General features: G+C 52.4%; 1 protein-coding gene across 7 annotated transcripts in view; it reads right to left on the bottom strand.

The window, feature by feature from the left end:
• Window positions 1–1,202: 1,202 nt before the first annotated feature.
• Window positions 1,203–15,035, bottom strand: part of OGDH (oxoglutarate dehydrogenase) — a 96,893-nt gene continuing 83,060 nt past the window's right edge. For all 7 annotated transcript variants that reach the window (XM_050783373.1, XM_050783372.1, XM_050783377.1 and 4 more), the window contains 11 exons: window positions 14,155–14,257; window positions 13,726–13,854; window positions 13,239–13,389; window positions 12,817–12,944; window positions 12,532–12,710; window positions 12,046–12,117; window positions 10,047–10,175; window positions 8,693–8,765; window positions 2,892–3,055; window positions 2,544–2,698; window positions 1,203–2,402 (listed from right to left, as the gene is read on the bottom strand). In XM_050783373.1, the coding sequence (XP_050639330.1) occupies window positions 2,282–2,402; window positions 2,544–2,698; window positions 2,892–3,055; window positions 8,693–8,765; window positions 10,047–10,175; window positions 12,046–12,117; window positions 12,532–12,710; window positions 12,817–12,944; window positions 13,239–13,389; window positions 13,726–13,854; window positions 14,155–14,257 (1,404 nt within the window). In that variant the 3' untranslated portion in view covers window positions 1,203–2,281. The remainder of the gene's footprint in view (window positions 2,403–2,543; window positions 2,699–2,891; window positions 3,056–8,692; window positions 8,766–10,046; window positions 10,176–12,045; window positions 12,118–12,531; window positions 12,711–12,816; window positions 12,945–13,238; window positions 13,390–13,725; window positions 13,855–14,154; window positions 14,258–15,035) is intronic.

Here is a 15,035-nt window from a genome sequence, read left to right as displayed (position 1 = left end):
TGAGCCGCTTCAGGAACCAACTCAAGCCCCACTCTCTGGGAGGTGTTCCCAGACCCGCAGAATCACGCTGGGCTCTGTTCATCCGGATGTTCCGCTTCCCTCATAGAGACGAGTTTCGGCTTCCCCTGCTGCAGCACACCGAGGCCATTTATCCAAAATCTTTTGTTGTTGTTGTTGAGACAGGGTCTTGCTTTGTCACCTAGCTGGGAGTGCAACCACAGCTCCCCGCAGCCCTGACCTCCCAGGCTTGAGTGATCCTCCCACCTCAGCCTCCTGAGGCTGAGACTACAGGTATACGCCATCACACCCTGCTGATGTTTAAACTTTTTTGTAGAGATAGGGTCTATGTTGCCCAGGCTGATCTTGAACTCCTGGCCTGAAGCTATCCTCCTGCCTTGGCCTCCCATAGTACTGGGATTACAGGTGTGAGCCACCCAGCCCGGCCAGGATTTTGGGTAAGTGGCGAGGCACAGGGAGGTGGCACTAGCCACCAGCAGACGCATGTAGGAGCACCTGTCTACAGCTCTGGGGTGGTGGCAGCAGCTCTTCACGCCCACCCCAAGACCCACTCCCCTTGGCACTGGCTGGTGGTCATGCTTCCATTAGAAGAACCTTGGGCCATGCTGCAAAGGGACAACAGGATAAATCAAGGGACCCAGGCAGGTGCTCCCTAGAGAACAGGGTGGTGGATCAGAGGCTTGACCCCACTTAAGCTCTTCCTCAGGGATGAGATTGGTTGAGTGCTGAGGAAGCCAATACCTGGCTTGTTATGGGATGAAGCTCTCAGCCAGAGGGGACCCAAGTGTGAGCTGGTGAGAGGGCCCATCTCCAGGCTGAAAGCGTTGCTTGGGCGCTGGGGAGCACTAATGAACAAACGTGTGGTTGGGGTGAGCCTGCAGGCACCCTGGCTCAAAGGGAGAGGCACAGAGTGCAGAGTACTTTTTCAAGGTGGAGCTGGGGGAAGGACCCAGACCAGGGAAAGCTCAGAAACAGGACTGCACCCAAACAGCCTGGTGGCCCGGGCCGCCTCTGCCGCGTTCACAATGACGGCTTTGCCTGCGAGGGCCTGCAGGTGGTGGTCATCGCTCCCCCTGTCCGACGAGGAGGGGGCTGCTTCCCAGGCGGGTTAGGAGGGGCCTGGCCCAGCCCCTTCCCCTCAGGGGAGAAGGCAGAACAGACAAGACAGACACAGCAGACGTGCCCACGGATATAACTTAGTTTATGGGTCAAGCCAATGCAATGCAAAGTTGTTTCTGTTCCTTTTTTTTTTTTTTTTTAACCAAAATAAATAAATCAGATCTGTCCCTGTGAAGGTCAGAGTGATGAATGAGGGGGCAGCTGGCCCCTTGACCATGGTCTGCCCCTCATCCCCAGCCCCTCCTCTCCCTCTTCTGACCTGCTTTGGCACAGCAAAGAAAATGATGCATCAGAAAGTCTCCATTGGGTTAAAGGAGAAAGAAAGAATGGTTGGGGTGGGGAAAGAGGCCAAGGGAAGAGGTGGGTGGAGGTGGAGGGTTAACAGGACCAAGACAGACCAGCCAGTGCCCCGGTGGTGGCGACCTGAGCCGGGTTTCCTAGCTATGCACAGACTCTGTGGGCTCCAGGTGCTGCCTGGGCCCAGGCGGGGTGGGTGGGACATGCTTGGGCCCCACACACAGCCTGGAACCCTCGAAGGAACAGCAGACAATGGACACTGCAGAGACTGAAGCTGCCCTTTCTGTGCCAGGTCAGGCCAAGGCTCTCTCCTGCCAGCTGCCCCGGGTCGTCCTCAGTTCACGCCACAGCTGGGGACCACCCTAGAAACCTCTGCCAGCCATGGCTAGATCCGACTCCAGGATCCTCTATAGATTCTAAGGCTCAGGCTCAAGTGAAGCTATCCTAGTCTCAAATACAGGAGCCTGTGCCTTGCTGGGTGACGGGGTTGCCAGCACACTAGGAAGCCACACAAGGCCCAGTCCCTACTCTAGTAGGTGACACTGGTGGGGAGGGTTGTGGCCAGAGCTGACCCCTCCCCAAGGACATCCCTCGGGGGCTACCTTTCCTCCTCCTGCTCCCCCTGGTCTCCTGGAAGTCAGCAGAGCCTGGGCAGTGTGTGGCCTGTGGGGCAGCCAAGCACTGGAGGGGGACGACAGCCTAACTCCTATGAGAGCAGAGGGAGGGGTGGCGGCACAGCGAGGAAGGCGGTGGTGTGGGCAGCGCTGAGGCACTATTCTTTAGTTGAGAAGCAAGGGGCAGTCATGGGTGTGGAGAGGGCAGTGGCCCAAGCAACCCTAGGCAGCATCTATGAGAAGTTCTTAAAGACGTCCAGGTCGAAGGCCGTGTCCAGGAGGCGCTGCAGCTCCGTCAGGTGGGTCTTCTTGTTGCCAGTGGCTGGAGCAGCTGCTGGGTCCCGGCCGGCATACCTGAGAGATGGAGGGATGGGGCAGTGAGGGCAGCGGCCACTGAGTGGGCCCAGCCCATCCCTCTGCTGCATGTGCCTGGCTAACCGCCTACTGGCCTGAGAGGAGGGTCCCACAGCTTTCCTGGCGGGGACTGAGCCTTACCAGACGGGCTTGGCACGGCTGATGGTGGTCCGAAGTCTTGGCTTCACGTAGTCATAGTAGCCTTGGTTCTTGTGCTCCTCCTGGCACCAGGCCAGCTCAGCATTGGGGTACTTCTGCACCTCCTTCAGCAGGAGGTCAAAGGGGAATGGCGACAGCTAGGAGACAGCAGGGGTCAGATCAAAAAGGGGAAACTCAGAGGGCAGGCATGATCCAGCAAAGGGAAACTGGTGTTCCGAGCAGGGAAGGTCAGGAACCTGAGGGCCACACCCCAGGCAAGGCTGTTCTGTGAAGGCACCAGAGCCCTGACCCCTACATGGGGGACACCCTGATGGCACCACCCGCCCTCACCTGCTCGATCCTTGTGATGGCCACCTGCCCCACCATGTCGCGTGCTTTGCGCTCTCGGGTGAGGTCATAGTACACTTTGCCGGTGCAGAAAAGAAGCCTTTTGACACTCTCTGGGTTCTGAGCTGCAGGGCCATCTTCTGGGATCACCCGCTGGAAGTGGGTTCCTACAAGAGAGTTCCCATGGCTGGGCTGGTTCTCTCAGGGATGTGGCTGAGAGCTCTCCTGGGCCTGATCTCACTTCTGCTGTGTGAGCAGAGGGCTCCTGGAGCCAGGGCTCCATGGACTGCTGCCAGGACACACAGCTTTCAAGGGTTAGAGATGCTTCCCCTTCACCAGCCTCTGATGCCCTATATTTGCTCAGACCAGGCGCACTTTGAAAAGCACATGATATGTAACAAATACACAGCAGACATGGCCAGCTCTGGCTATCAAGTAACACCAGGCTAGCCTTCAAAACAGCTTCGCTCAGACTTCAGGGACAAGAGTATATTAAAACAGGCCTGGCGCGGTGGCTCAAGCCTGTAATCCCAGCACTTTGGGAGGCCGAGACGGGCGGATCATGAGGTCAGGAGATCGAGACCATCCTGGCTAACACGATGAAACCCCGGCTCTACTAAAATACAAAAAAAAAATTAGCCGGGCGAGGTGGCGGGCGCCTGTAGTCCCAGCTACTCGGGAGGCTGAGGCAGGAGAACGGCGTGGACCCGGGAGGCGGAGCTTGCAGTGAGCTGAGATCCGGCCACTGCACTCCAGCCTGGGCAACAGAGCCGGACTCCGTCTCAAAAAAAAAAAAAAAAAAAAAAAAAAAAAAAGAGTATATTAAAACATCCCAGCTGGGTGCAGTGGCTCATGTCTACAATCCTACACTTTGGGAAGCTGAGGCTGGCAGATTGCCTGAGTTTAGAAGTTCGAGACCAGCCTGGGCAACATGGTGAAACCCCGCCTCTACTAAAAAAATACAAAAAATTAGCCTGGCGTGGCAGCGTGTGCCTGTGGTCCCAGCTACTGGGGAGGCTGAGGTGGAAGAATCGGTTGGGTCCAGGAGGCAGAGGTTGCAGTGAGCCAAGATTATGCACTACAGCTTGGGCAACAGAGCAAGACTCCATCTCCAAAAAAAAGAAAAAAAAAAATCCCATGTTTATTCCATTTCTGCTGCTCAGGATTTTACAAATATAAAAAACTTTCAACACAATCAGAGAAAATATTCAGATAGAGAACAGTATGTTGGCCAGGTGTGGTGGCTCAGGCCACCACAGCACTTTGGGAGGCTGAGGCAGGAGGATCCCTTGAGCTCAGGAGTTTGGGACCAGCCTGGGCAACATGGTGATATTCTGTCCCTACAAAAGTACAAAAATTAGCCAGGCACGGTGGTGCACACCTTGTGTTCCCAGCTACTTGGGAGGCTTTGGTGGGAGAATCACTCTAGCCTGGGAGGCAGAGGTTACAGTGATCCGTGATCACTCCTCTGCACTCCAACCTGGGTGACAGGGTGAGAATCCATCTCAAAAAAAAAAAAAAAAAAAAAAAAGTGGGTTGAATGGTACAAATACACAGAAGGAATAAATTCAACGTCTGATAAAGGAGTAAGGTTAACAAACATGTATTGTACTCGAGTGATGGACACCCTAATACCCTGACCTAAGCACTGCACATCATATACACGTAACCAAAACCAGTTGTGTTTCTATACATGAACAATGAACAATAAGAAAAGGAAATTAGGCCAACAATTCCATTTATGATACAAAAAAATCAAAGGCTGGGCACAGTGGCTCAAACAGGTAATCCCAGTACTCTGGGAGGCTGAAGTAGGAGGATCACTTGAGCCCAGGAATTGAGGCTGCAGTGAGCTATGAATGCATCACTGCACTCCAGCCTGGGTGACAGAGTGAGACTCTGTCTCAAAAAAACACAAAAAATAAAAATCACAACAAAAAAATTAGCTCAAAGTGGGTCAAAGATCTAAACATAAGAGCAAAAACTATAAAACTCAGAAGAAAACATAGGGCAAAAGTTTCGCAACACTGAATTGGTAATGATTTCTTAGATATGACACCAAAGTCACAGGCACCTGAAGAAAAAATAGACAAATCTGACTCCATGAAAATTAAAAACTTTTGTACATCAGAAGATACTAACAACAGGCCAGGTGTGGTGGCTGATGCCGTAATCCCAGCACTTTGGGAGGCCGAGGAGGGCAGATCACCTGAGGTCAGGAGTTTAAGACCAGCCTGGCCAACATGGTGGAACCCTGTCTATACTAAAAATACAAAAATTAGCTAGGCATGCTGGTGTGCGCCTGTAATCCCAGCTACTCATGAGGCTGAGGCAGGAGAATCACTTGAACCCAGGAGGCAGAGGTTGCAGTGAGCTGAGATTGCGCCAATGCACTCCAGCCTGGGTAACAGTAAGACTCCACCTCGATGAAAAAAAAAACAAACCCAAATCCACAGATACTAACAACATAATAAAAGAGCAACCATAGAATGGGAGAAAATATTTGCAAATTATATTTCTGATAAGGAATTAATATCTAGAATATACAGAGAACTCTTAAGAGTCAAAAACAAGCAACCAGATTAAAAAATGGGCAAATGATTTGAATAGGCTGGGTGCCGTGGCTCATGCCCGTAATCTGAATACTTTGAGGCCAAAGTAGGATTCCTTGAGCCCAGGAGTTCAAGACTAGCTTGGGCAACACAGTGAGACCCTGTCTCTTAAAAAAAAAAAAAAGGATTTTAATAGACAGTTCTCCAAGGAAGACATACAAATGGCCAATACGCATATGAAAAGATGCTCAACATCACTTAATCATTAGACAAATGTAAATCAAAACCCAATGATGAAATATCATCTCACACCCATTAAGATGGCTACTATGAAAAAAACCAGAAAGTAGTAGGTGCTGATGAGGATGCAGAGATGGTGGGATCCTCATATACTGTTGGTGGGATGTAAAATGCAGCCACTGTGGAAAGTTTGGCAGTTCCTCAAAAAACTAAAAATAGAATTACCATATGGTCCAGCAATTCCACTTGAGTACATATTCAAAATAACTGAAAGCAGGGACTCAAAGAAATATTTGTACACTGATGTTCATAGCAGCTCCTCTAATCACAATATCTGAAACATGGAAGCAACCCAAGCATCCATCGACAGATGAATGGATGAGTGAAATGTGGAAATGTGGCATACACAGATAATGGAATATTTTCAGTTTTTTTTTTTTTTTTTTTTTTTTTGAGATGGAGTTTCGTTCTTGTTGCCCAGGCTGGAGTGCAATGGCGCGATCTCGGCTCACCACAACCTCTGCCTCCCATATTCAAGTGATTCTCCTGCCTCAGCCTCCCAAGCAGCTGGGATTCCAGGCATGCACCACCACTCCCAGCTAGTTTTTTTTTTTTTTTAAGATGGAGTCTCTCTCTGTTGCCCAGGCTGGAGTGCAGTGGTGCGATCTTGTCTCACTGCAACCTCTGCCTCCCAGGTTCAAGCAATTCTCCTGTCTCAGTCTCCTGAGTAGCTGGGATTACAGGTGTGTGCCACCATGCCCGGCTAATTTTTGTATTTTTAGTAAAGACAGGGTTTCATCATATTGGTCAGGCTGGTCTCAAACTCCTGACCTCAAGTGATCCACCTGCCTCAACCTCCCAAAGTGCTGAGATTACAGGTGTGAGCCACTAGGCCCAGCCTATTCAGTCTTCTGTTTTGTTTTGTTTTGAGATGGAGTCTTTCTCTGTTGCCCAGGCTGGAGTGCAGTGGTGCAATCTCGGCTCACTGCAACCTCCGCCTCCCGGGTTCAAGCAATTCTCCTGCCTCAGCCTCCCGAGTAGCTGGGCGTGCACCACCACACCCTGTTAATTTTTGTATTTTTAATAGAGATGGGGTTTCACCCTGTTGGCCAGGCTGGTCTCAAACTTGTGATCTCAAGTGATCCACCTGCCTCCACCTCCCAAAGTGCTGGGATTATAGGCACGAGCCACCACACCTAGCTATTCAGTCTTAAAAAAAAAAAAGAAATTCTGACACATGCTACACAACATGGATGGACCTTGCAGACATGCTAAATGAAACAAGCCAGTCACAAGGGACAAAGACTATGATTTCACTTATGAGTTCCATAGAGTAGTCAAATGTATAGAGGCAGTAACACACTGAACTGGATACTTAAAAATGGTCAAAATGGTAAATTTTTTTTTTTTTTTTTTTTTTTTTTTTTGAGACGGAGTCTCGCTCTGTCGCCCAGGCTGGAGTGCAGTGGCCGGATCTCAGCTCACTGCAAGCTCCGCCTCCCGGGTTCACGCCATTCTCCTGCCTCAGCCTCCCGAGTAGCTGGGACTACAGGCGCCCGCCACCTCGCCCGGCTAGTTTTTTGTATTTCTTAATAGAGACGGGGTTTCACCGTGTTAGCCAGGATGGTTTCGATCTCCTGACCTCGTGATCTGCCCGTCTCGGCCTCCCAAAGTGCTGGGATTACAGGCTTGAGCCACTGCGCCCGGCCAAAATGGTAAATTTTATGTTGTGTATTTTATCATAATAAAAAAAGATTGGGGACTGGGTGCGGTGGCTCACGCCTGTAATCCCAACACTTTGGGAGGCCAGGACGGGTGGATCACGAGGTCAGGAGATTGAGACCATCCTGGCTAATATGGTGAAACCCCATCTCTACTAAAAATACAAATACAAAATTAGCCGGGTGTGGTGGCGGGCGCCTGTAGTCCCAGCTACTCGGGAGGCTGAGGCAGGAGAATGGCGTGAACCCAGGAGGCGGAGCTTGCAGTGAGTCAAGATCGAGCCAACGCACTCCAGCCTGAGTGACACAGCGAGACTCCGTCTCAAAAATAAATAAATCGATAAAAATAAAAAATAAAAAAAGACTGGGAACCCCCCCTCCCCCTCCAAAAAGAAGGGGCTTGCCTTGATTGAAGACTAAAGAGGGATTGGTGACTGGTGGGATGCAGGCTTCCTGGCCTGGTAACCCCTGGTGGGTGGTAAAGGCTGTGTCAGCCACCTGCACTGCACTGTCCTACAGAAATCTCAGTGTTATGGGTCTCCCTTCACACAAGTGCAGCTGGCATGTGACTTGGCAGGCCCTGCCATCCAGTGTTTTTTTCCTCTGTTCTGAAGGGCTTGCTTTGGGGCTGGGCCTCCGTCCAAGCCAGAGGTGAGCTGCCACTCACCCGCTGAAGGAGGCCGCAGGCAGCGGCACTAACCCTCAATCTTGGACATACTTAATTGCCTCTAGTGGAGTCCTTGGGGGCATTTGCAGGTGAGAGGAAACAGCTCCTGGGCTGCATGTTAAGACATGTCATTTGACCAACTTGAATGTAAGCTGTGACCTTCCTCATCTGGTATCACGGGTCTTTTTTTGAATGTATGTGCCAGAGTTTTGCTTTTATTGCCCAGGCTGGAGGGCAACAGCGCGATCTCAGCTCACCGCAACCTCCATCTCCTGGGTTCAAGCGATTCTCCTGCCTCAGCCTCCCGAGTAGCTGGGATTATAGACATGTGGCACCACGCCCATCTAATTTTGTATTTTTAGTTAGAGATGGGGTTTCTCCATGTTGGTCAGGCTGGTCTCGAACTCCCGACCTCAGATGATCTGCCCGCCTCAGCCTCCCAAAGTGCTGGGATTACAGGTGTGAGCCACTGTGCCCAGCCAGGTATCATGGGTCTTTAAAACCAAAAAGCTGGCAAGAGCCAGTGAGAATCACAAACGTCAGCCCCAGGAGCTGCAAAAGAGCAGCAGCAAAGAAGCCCCAAACATAGTTTCCCCAGGAAATGCCCGTCTCCCTCACACCCACCTGGAAGCATCTCATCAAAGCTGGATCTGGCCTCTGGGTGGCGCAACAGGGATTTGGGGGTGAAGATAATTAACTGAAATACAGAACAATAGGCTTGTGAAGGATCAGATTCTGAAGATTCCAGAAGGAAGGTCAAAAGCAAGGCTACCCAAGGCTACCCCAGCCTTGACCTTCAGGCCATGAAACACACCTGCACTCCCACTCAACAGGAGCCTCAGGTCAGAAGAGGTAGAGAAGGAGGGAAAAGGAAAGATGACCAATTTCCCTGCTGTTCACCTCCCCTAGCTGAGTATCCACTCCTGGCAGGGCCCATCCCAGCCTGCTCAGATTCCCAATACTCCCCTCCTTGCTTCTCTGTACCTAGGAAAGAGCTCTGACCCTCTCCTTGGCAGTCGCAGAGCAAATGCACCCAAAGCCCATGTAAGGCTGTGACATGGCCCAGCACCAAGAAGCACCAGGGCTGTCCTGCCCTGTGGGCCCTTGGGCTGCTGGGGACACTCCAAGCTGCAAGCCTCTGCCCCATACCTCCACCCCTGAGGTATCCCAGGGCAGCAGGGCACTCTCTCTCGCTGTGTCCCACATTCCTTCTTCTTTTTTTTTTTTGAGACAGAGTCTCGCTCTGTCGCCCAGGCTGGAGTGCAGTGGCGCGATCTCGGCTCACTGCAAGCTCTGCCTTCCAGGTTCACGCCATTCTCCTGCCTCAGCCTCCTGAGTAGCTGGGGCTAAGGCGCCCACCGTCACGCCCAGCTAATTTTTTGTATTTTTTTAGTAGAGACAGGTTTTCGCCGTGTTAACCAGGATGGTTTCGATCTCCTGACCTCGTGATATGCCTGCCTCAGCCTCCCAAAGTGCTGGGATTATAGGCGTGAGCCACCACGCCCGGCCTCCTTCCTTCTTATGAATCACTTCTCCCATGTATCCCTCCACTCAACTTCTACTCACTCTTCAACACCCAGCTCAGGAGCCGCTCCCCGGGAACCCTGCACTCCCTTGGCCTTTGCCAGGGCTCACCTCTCTTTCAGAGCTCGGCACACCCTCTGTGATCACCTGTTCAAACATCCATCCTCCCCACCGGGCTGGGGCCGGCAGCCTATGTGGCTGGTCTGCATGTGGTGCTCAGCAGTACCCAGGGCCCAGTCGGGGAAGAGGACACACGGAACACGCAGTTCCCTCATGACAGCAGTGAGGAGGGGCCAGGCTGTCCCTGCTATGTCCTGATGCCATGTCCTGTCGACGCTACCCATGCAGGTGCCCACCTAGCCAACCCCAAGCAAGAGGCTCTCTGAGGAGCCCTTCCCTGCACCAACAGGGCAGGGCCAGGCCTCGTTTGAGCAAGGGAGGCCCTGCCACTGACCGGCTTCCGGAAGGGCAGCAGGATCTGGCGTCGTAGCACGTGGAAGAAGTTGCCAGGGGTGGAGCAGTTGACAACAACCCAATTGCAGTCATACAGCTGATTGATGTCAAAGTTGGCTTCTTTAAGGTCCTGCAGCAAGGAAGGAAATGGCCAGAGGCCAGGACGCAGCACTGAGTTTTCTGGGGCATCTGGGGGCCCTTGGGTGATCTAGTTTGGATATCTGTCCCTGCCCATATCTCATGTTGAATTGTAATCCCCCACTGCTGGAGGTGGGGCCTGGTGGGAGGTGTTCGGATGAGAGCTTGGGCCATCCCCTTGGTGATGAGTGAGCTCTCACTCTGAGTTCACATGAGATCTGGTTGTTGAAAGTGTGTGGCACCTCTCCCTGACTCTCTCTTGCTCCTGCTCTGGTCATGTGACATGCCTGCTCCCTGACTTCATCTTCTGCCATGATTGTAAGCTTCCTGAGGCCTCCCCAGAAGCTGAGCAGATGACAGCATCATGCTTCCTGTACAGCCTACTTGGAACTGTGAGCCAATTAAACATTTTTTCTTTATAAATTACCCAGTCTCAGGTTTTTCTTTATAGCAACACAAGAACGGCCTAACCCACTGACTCACCAGGAGACATAAGCCGGCACTAACAAGTGAGTCCAGGAAGTTCCTTCGGTCAGGCTCATACCCTGGAGGACAGCCTCAGTCCCATTCAATCCATCCTATTTCTCTGAAAGCTACTGCCCAGCATGAAACAGATACTACTTTAAGAGACACAAGTTCTACCTAAAACCAATTTTCCTTAGACACTGACTCCTAATCATTTTCTTTGAGTTCTTTTTTTTTGAGATGGAGTCTTCCTCTGTTGCCTAGGCTGGAGTGCAGTGGCACAGTCTTGGCTCACTGCAACCTCTGCCTCCCGGGTTCAAGCGACTGCCTCAGCCTCCTGAGTAGTTGGGACTACAGGTGCCCGCCACTATGCCTGAATAATTTTTGTCTTTTTAGTAGAGATGGGGTTTCACTATATTGGCCTGGCTGGTCTCGAACTCCTGGCCTCGTGATCCATCTGCCTCGGCCTCCCAGAGTGCTGGGCTTACAGGTGTGAGCCACCGCACCTGGCCAGTTCTTTTTTTTTTTTTTCTGAGACGGAGTCACTCAGGCTGGAGTGCAGTGGCACGATCTTGGCTCACTGCAACCTCCTCAACCTCCGCCTCCCGGGTTCAAGTGATTCTCCTGACTCAGCCTCAGAGTAGCTGGGATTACAGGGGGGCGCCACCATGCCCGGCTAATTTTTGTATTTTTAGTAAAGATGGGGTTTCACTATGTTGGACAGGCTGGTCTCAAACTCCTGACCTCATGATCTCCCTGCCTCGGCCTCCCAAAGTGCTGGGATTTCAGGTGTGAGCCACCATGCCTGGCACCATTCTTTTTTTTTTTTAAGACAGGGTATTGTTTTGTCACCCAGGCTGGAGTGCAGTGGCACGATCTTGGCTCATTGCAGCCTTGACCTCCCAAGCTCAAGCAATCCTCCCATCTCAGACTCCCAAGTAGCTGGGACTGCAGACGTGCAACATCATGCCCAGCTAATGTTTACATTTTTTGTAGAGATGGGGTCTCATCATGTTGCCCAGGCTGGTTCTTTTGAGCTTTTAACGTTTCACTGGAATCACCCCAAAGTTCTCTCAAGTGTGAACCTGAATCAGGGTCTGGGAGGATCCTGCAGGAGCCCATGCTGAGGGGCTCACACGGCATTTCTGTGCTTGCAACAACAGCAGGAAGCCAATGGAGGCAGTCCTTGCACTTTCCTCTGTCCTCCAAGAAGTCTCTCATCCCAGAGCGCCCAGAGGCATGGGGCCACACCTGTCCACCCACGCGAGCTCCCCAGGATGGAGAAAGGAACAGAGGCACGGTCTGCCACTTCAGGATGTCCAGGTAGAATGTTCCTCCCCAGGTTTCCCACCAGACACCCCGAGAATGGCGGGGCTGACAGGGCCTGTATTACTCACTGGCAGGACGTCTGGGTCATCGTTGCACATCTGCAGGAACCGCTCTGGGCGGGCGGAGGAATGTTCTGGACCCTGGAACCAGACATGCAAGTTACAGTTTAGGAGCTCTTGCGTACTGACATTTGCCGCATCTGCTGTTCCTCCTCCTTAACCAACTAGCTCATTTCTGGTTATCTTTTTCTTGATGGCAGGGTTCAGTTCCTTCCCCCTTCCACCGGCAAAGCACTTGGCTCCTCATCATTTCCACACTTGGACGCCTGCACATCTAGGGAGTCTGCACCAGCAGGGACAGGGCATGCTAGCCACATCCAGATGGGCTACTCTGGCTTTCCGAAGTGACATCCCATCTGAGATGGACGGGAAGCACCAGCAGAGCCCTTAGGAGGCTGGTGTGATCTGCTGGCTCTCGTGCCAGTCTTTGGGGTCAGGGTCCTACACAGGCCCTTCCCAGGTCCTAGGTCTGGCAGGGAAGGGCCAGAGGCTCACCATGCCCTCCATGCCATGGGGCAGCAGCAACACGATGCCATTCTGCCGCACCCACTTGGCTTGTCCCGGGCAGATGAACTGGTCGATGATGCACTGGGCCGTGTTGTGGAAGTCACCAAACTGGGCTTCCCAGAGGACCAGGGCATTAGGACTGGCCATGGCGAAGCCCAGCTCAAAGCCTATAAGAGACACAGGAAGGAGAAAACCATGTCCAGGACACCAGCCAGTAGGCCCAGAGGGGGTGGGTGGGTGAGAGACCCCGGTGGTGTGGCTCCAGGCACTCACCCAGCACGCCGTACTCAGACAGTGAGCTGTTGCACACGGTGTAGGGGGCCTGATTGGGCCAGAGGTGGTTCATGGGGATGCAGGTTCTCTTGTCCACGTTCTGGTCATGGAGCACATGGTGGCGGTGGCTGAGACAGGACAACAGAGGTAATAATCAGGAGCTCTGACTTGACAAGCAAATATGCTGGGACCCACACGAAGCACCAGCAGATGCCACGCTCTGTGACCTGGACTTCCAGCCAGGCAGCTGCAGAGTCAGCCCCACCCAGGTCTTAACAGAAGCACCCACAGCAAATGAGGGAGAGGTTTTCAGCCTGACAGCAATGGGACTCAGTAACTGTCTTCTGAAAAAGAAACACCAGAACCCCTCCCTTTGCATTTCCTACTCTTTGGAGGGCAAACAAAACTGCCCAGAACGTTACCTGAATGTGCCCCGCTCCACGTCCTGGCCGCTCAGTCGGATGTGGATACCCTCCTTCAGGAGCGAGCCAAACGCCATGTACTCTGCCAGAGCCCAGTCCACAGTCCGGTTCTTCACCATTTCCCCACGAGTCTTCAAGATCCGGCTCAGCCCTGCAGAGAGACAGCTCTCACCAGCTGCTGCAGGCCCTGCCTGCACATGTCTGCCTTGCTTCTCAGTGTGCCCACGGCAAGAGTGGAGCCTTCTTCACTCATAGTTTCTGGGTTCCTGACATGCTGGAAAAGCTGTGACCTCAGTCTCTTTTACCACTGAGGAAGTGTAGGATGGTACTAAGGGCAGGGAGTGAGAGAGGTGGCTCCATCCAACCACCCCAGAGGCTTGGAGCAGGGCAGGAAGGGAGTCTCTGTAGGACACATGATGGGGGTCAAGGTCACAGTACTAGACAGTCTGGGCCCAACATTTCCACAGGTCAGCACAGAGCTTGTTACCTCCATGAATAGTAAAGTTTTCCACAGGCACAGAGCTAGCCACGTTCCCGATGTGTGTCAGAATATCCTCCGTCAGACCCGTGGAGGGGCAGGACATGCTCCTGGGCTGCCCGTCCAGGGTGAAGAAGCCTAGGAGAGGAAGAACAACTGAGGCATGACATCTGCTCTACTTTTCCAGGGACCACACCATGGCAGACACATGATGTGGGGGAGAAGCAGGGTGAGAGACAATGTAGCTCACACTGTGTTCCCCAGAAAACATGAGTGCAGGGGTCTGGGTCCAGGGTCTGCAGGGGTTTGGCTGAAATGGTGCACACAACTGTGCACTGTGGGTACAAAGTGGAAAGCATGAATGTTTTCCGGGAGGAGGATGCCTCGTTACATCAGATCCTCAAAGGAGCTTATTTGTGGCACTGGTTCTTCACTCACCAGGCCAAGGAGAGTCCAGCCAGTGCTTAATGTGCAAGATCTTCTCATCTTTAGATCTGGCAAAAGCTTCCTCACAGATCTTATCATACTTGGAAATTTCCTCCTGCAGGGTTGGACACAACACAGCAGTGACTGGCACAGGGCATGACTACTGCACACGCCCACCCGTACCCCCACACTTTCTGACAGCCACCATGCAAGCCCAACCATACCCTGGCACAACTCCCATGCATGCCCACCCATACCCCCACACTTCGTGGGTACGAAACATCTCAGCCTCTGGGCCTGCTCCTTCTCAATAGGCATAACACCTGTCTAAGATTTTATTCTTTTCATCCCAGAAGTTTCTTCCTCACATTTGCTGGGTAGAGATTCTGCTCAGAGTTTGAACCCCTAACCCTTCACATTTTTTTTGTCTTTTTTTTGGCGACGGAGTCTTGCTCTGTCACCAGGCTGGAGCGCAGTGGCACGATCTTGCTTCACTGCAACCTCCACCTCCCGGGTTCAAGCGATTCTCCTGCCTCAGCCTCCCAAGTAGCTGGGACTACAAGTGCATGCCACCATGCCCAGCTCATTTTTGCATTTTTAGTAAAGATGGGGTTTCACCATGTTGGCCAGGATGGTCTTGATCTCTTGACCTCGTGATCCACCTGCCTCAGCCTCCCAAAGTGCTGCAATTACAGGCGTGAGCCACCACGCCCAGCCCACCACATTTTTTCTTAAGAACTGGTCCAGGTCAGGCGCAGTGGCTCATACCTATAATCCCAGCACTTTGGGAGGCCAAGACAGGTGGATCACTTGAGGTCAGGAGTTCGAGACCAGCCTGGCCAACGTGGGGAAACCCTGTTTCTACTAAAAATACACAAACTAGCTGGGTGAGG

The sequence above is a fragment of the Macaca thibetana genome, chromosome 3 (genome assembly GCF_024542745.1).
Source record: "Macaca thibetana thibetana isolate TM-01 chromosome 3, ASM2454274v1, whole genome shotgun sequence".
In the NCBI taxonomy this organism is placed as follows: domain Eukaryota; kingdom Metazoa; phylum Chordata; class Mammalia; order Primates; family Cercopithecidae; genus Macaca; species Macaca thibetana.
Note: the sequence above shows the minus strand (reverse complement) of the source record. Positions and strands in the feature narration are given on the sequence as shown.